Here is a 3,848-nt window from a genome sequence, read left to right as displayed (position 1 = left end):
TTTTAGCTGTTGATTGAGTGTCAATCATCAGCTAGCTGCGAGCAAATGTTTGGTGAATGTTCCAGCATTATTATGCGTGTCTGGCAGCTAGACTGTCAGTGATAATGGATGGAGCTGCCACGTCTCTGACTGGCTATGGTTATGGCAAATCAGCGACATCAACAGTGCGGTAAGCGAAGCACTGTGGCACTACAGAGCAGAGATAACATGAGAGGCATTTGTACGTCCTGTTCCATTACTGAAACGATGTGAACTTGAGCCTAATCTTCGCTTCGTGCATATCATAGCTTTGAGAGCAAATCCCAGAATAAGTGCATCGATCAGGTTTAGCCTGAGCCTCTACTATAGTTTGTTCGCCACTAGCGATCGGCCGGAGAAGTGGACGGCGAGTGGGTATATACAATCATAGATTAGCTCTTGGGCAGCGGGCCGGGCTCATTCATGCGTGTAAGAATCTTTTCTACTAGTAGTATATTTCCTTTGTACTCGTACTCCACAGCCGTGCAAACTAGAAAAAGGAAAACGAAAAAGATGGATTTTACAATGGCGATCTTGGTCAAATCGAATCATTCATTCCCCACTCGCCGTGCACATCAGCAACGACCCATTCTTTCCGCGAGCGCCGACGGCGGCGGGGGAGCGCGCCGTCTCGCTTTCGCTCCGGTGGCCCGTGCCGACTTGCAAACAGTGTGTTCTTCTGTTCAGCTTCTAACTTCTCTGTTTTTTTGTTTTTGTTTGTTTGGATGGACGGATATGGCGGGTCCTTCTCTTCTAATAATGGCGTGATGCTATAGAAGCAGCCGGAGGAAGAGTAGTGCGAGCGGCGCGGCCGGGATCATCGCCGTCGTCCTCGGCGTCGCCGCCGACATGTCGCCGGTGGCCATGTTGGCGAGCCAGGAGTTGTCCCCAAGTATCACGCCCTGGCCGTCGGCTTGGCCGCCTGCCTGCCTCGGCATCACCGGGGGCGCGAACCCTGTCGAGCCCGGCAACGTCGGCGTCGGCACCACCGTCGCCCCACCCGCCGATTTCAGGCTGCACACGGAAAGAATAGCGGAGCATGATGAGCTTAGTTCACGATCAGATGCGAATGCTCGAATAATAAAAGAGGATCAGGAGAAACGTAATCCAGCACTGAAAGTTGTTTTTTGCGCTCTCTTTTACCCTTTCCCGCCTTCCGCAAAAGTGTTACGGCAGTTTCATGGCGACATCGGCCATCATTCATATGGCCTAGTCTTTCCTGACTTCATCACAAGATAAGAAAATGCCTGCCCTGCCCTGTTCGGACGACTGACGTTGATGTGCAAACCGACGGCGGTAAAAAGTGAGAGCCACAGGGGGTCAAACCTCCCTGGACAAGCTAAGCACCCACTAAATGCAACATGAATGAGGCATCTACTACCCACTAATATACTGGTAACTCCAGACTGATCATCACAATGCATTATCTTCCATTTTCAAGCCTCTCGCTCTCACTGTCCCCTGCCGTTTCGTAAGCACCTCATATCGGAATACCGCGCACTCGCGAGCATTTTGTATGCGAGATAAGGTGACATGGAGTGCCCATTGCTCAGGCACCAACCAGAGCATCCATGCCGATCTCATCATCGTGATCGTGTCCCCATGCTTACCTAACAGTGCGTGCAAATCATGGCGTGATTAACCACGCACGACCTAGACGTCACGCGAAAGCAAGCCTTAGCTAGTGATTAAATGCAGTGGCTAAGGCAGGAGTATGGACCTTGGGGTGGCGACGGGGCAGAAGGTGATGGTGTAGTCGCGGCCGCCGGCGCAGGTGAAGGTGCTGGTGGGGTCGTCGAAGGCGTAGCTGTAGGAGCGCGGGCACGCCAGCTTGAACGCCTGCGAGTAGGCGGTGGGGCGGCAGGTGTTGGGGTTGGCGAACGCGCCGCTGCAGCAGTACTCGGGCTTGCCGAACGCGTCGCACGCGCTCCGGCACGCGCCGCCGCCCGCCGACCGCAGCTCCGCGGGGCACCGCAGGTTCAGGTCCGCCGAGCAGCCCGCGGCCGCGCACGTCGTGCCGGTCGCGCTGCTCCCCGCGGGCTCCACCAGGATCGGCAGGTTGTAGCCGTCCACCAGGCTCACGTCGTAGAAGTCGTTGTGCCCGCCGCCGTCCAGCGTGAACTCCGCCAGCGTCGCGGGCGTCGCCCCGTCCCGCCCGGAGCACTCCAGCGTGCCGGTGCCGCAGTCGCCCGTGGCGCAGGAGAACCGCCCGGCCGCGTCCTGCGCGCAGCCCGTGCGCGCCCACATCCGTCCGGACCAGCCGGTCGGGAACGGCAGCGCGCGCGCCGCGCCGGGCGGGAGCGCGAAGCCCGTGGGCTCGATCCTCGCCGTCCCGGCGTTGGACAGGATGCCCGGCCACACCGTCCCCGTGCACCGGTTCAGGAACGTGAATGTCACTGCTCCGCCCTCTGCACCAAGCAAACACAACACAAGGACCATGTCAATTCAGCTCACCATTACAAGAACTCCTCCTACAATCAACCTCACTCGATTTCCTCTACCACGATCGAATTACCTCTGAGGCATATACAAAGCAGCGCAAGGACGACGCAAACACTTCGGATTGCCATGTTCTGTTCTTGAGGCAATGCAGCTCGGGTTGGCACTGGTGGTCACTAATGGCGAGGGCAGGGAGAGGTATATAGTGTCATTACAGCGTAGACGCAGACGCAACCTGTCAGTATCAGTATCAGTACTGGCAGTCCAGCAACCCCGGCTGCAGTACTAGTTTAGTAGGAGTACTACAGCAGTGGGAGACGGTAGAGGGAGGCAGAGAAGTCTTGGGCTAGGAGAGGTGCAGGGTGCAGCCACCCATAAACTATCAGGATTGGGATGAGAGGCAGAGGCAGAGGCCAGAGGTGCAGGGAGCGGGAAGAAGGGGAATCTGAGCGCTCCCTCCATGGCCGTATTTATAGCCTCAAGAGCGGCCGTTCACTGACCGGCCTTTATCATGCTTTCGCTTTACTGAAGAAACAACGGAATGGGGCTCGATTGGATTCAGATAACCTTTTCTTCTCTGCAATTTGCATCGGGAGGCTAATTGTTCCCTGCAATTTCCACGACGGATCGATCAGGATTGTATCGGGGTTTGGTGCTTGGGAATGGCCGTATCTTCTGGCGGAAAGGCGCGGGTTGTGCGATGAGATTTTAGTGGAGGGCCAGGATGGCTATGGCTTAACCGACACTTGTGGGGATTTTTGTTGAAGGATAAGATAATGCAATGTGCAGGAACCTTGCTGAAAATCTTGGTGGCTCAATGCATCCAAGCTGATTTTTGAAAGCTCTTGCATGTGCACTTGATAATCCGGTTGTTGCTTCGTCTCTGAAGCGAGCAGTAAATGTCTTGAGAGAGATGGAAAACTGAAGAACTGAGATGGTTAGTGCTGGCAATCGGCTACTATCCAATGAAAGAGTGCTGTTTCTTAAATGACGTACTGTGTGCTTCAGGTTTTCTGGACTGTCATGTCTCGGTGGCGTATGTGTGCAGCCTGACTTGCTGATGTGCAGAGAGTGAAGTTAATTCAGTGCGAAAAGAGAGGACTGATAAACTGAATAACTCGCCCGTACCCATTACAGCGAGGCGACATTCTGAAACCAAAGATGAAGTCCTACTAGATGCTTATCTCATCCAAAAAAAAAGGTCCCGGGTGCTTACATCCAAATAAAATGGCACTTCGTTTTTAAAAAAGAAAACAAAAATGGCACTTTGTTAGTCGGTAGACGGTGACGTATTTGAAGACACTGCCTGTCCTTTTTCTCTATCTCTCTCCGAGGAGCTGTATTTGAAGACATGCCTATATTCTGCGTAAATATGTTCAGGTTCAGTTCTC

The 3,848-nt window shown here is 54.2% G+C and overlaps 1 protein-coding gene across 1 annotated transcript; it reads right to left on the bottom strand.

Moving 5' to 3' along the window:
- Positions 1 to 442: 442 nt before the first annotated feature.
- LOC123085188 (thaumatin-like protein 1) lies at positions 443 to 3,103 on the bottom strand. Its single transcript, XM_044506790.1, has 3 exons — positions 2,534 to 3,103; positions 1,739 to 2,426; positions 443 to 1,032 (listed from the first exon to the last, which is right to left on the bottom strand). Exons 1-3 carry the CDS (start codon positions 2,586 to 2,588, stop codon positions 789 to 791), a joined length of 987 nt encoding a protein of 328 aa, XP_044362725.1. The 5' UTR covers positions 2,589 to 3,103; the 3' UTR covers positions 443 to 788.
- Positions 3,104 to 3,848: the final 745 nt, after the last annotated feature.

This window comes from Triticum aestivum, chromosome 4A, assembly GCF_018294505.1.
Source record: "Triticum aestivum cultivar Chinese Spring chromosome 4A, IWGSC CS RefSeq v2.1, whole genome shotgun sequence".
NCBI classification, from domain to species: domain Eukaryota; kingdom Viridiplantae; phylum Streptophyta; class Magnoliopsida; order Poales; family Poaceae; genus Triticum; species Triticum aestivum.
The sequence above is the reverse complement of the archived record's forward strand: the minus strand, read 5'-3'. Positions and strand labels throughout refer to the sequence as shown.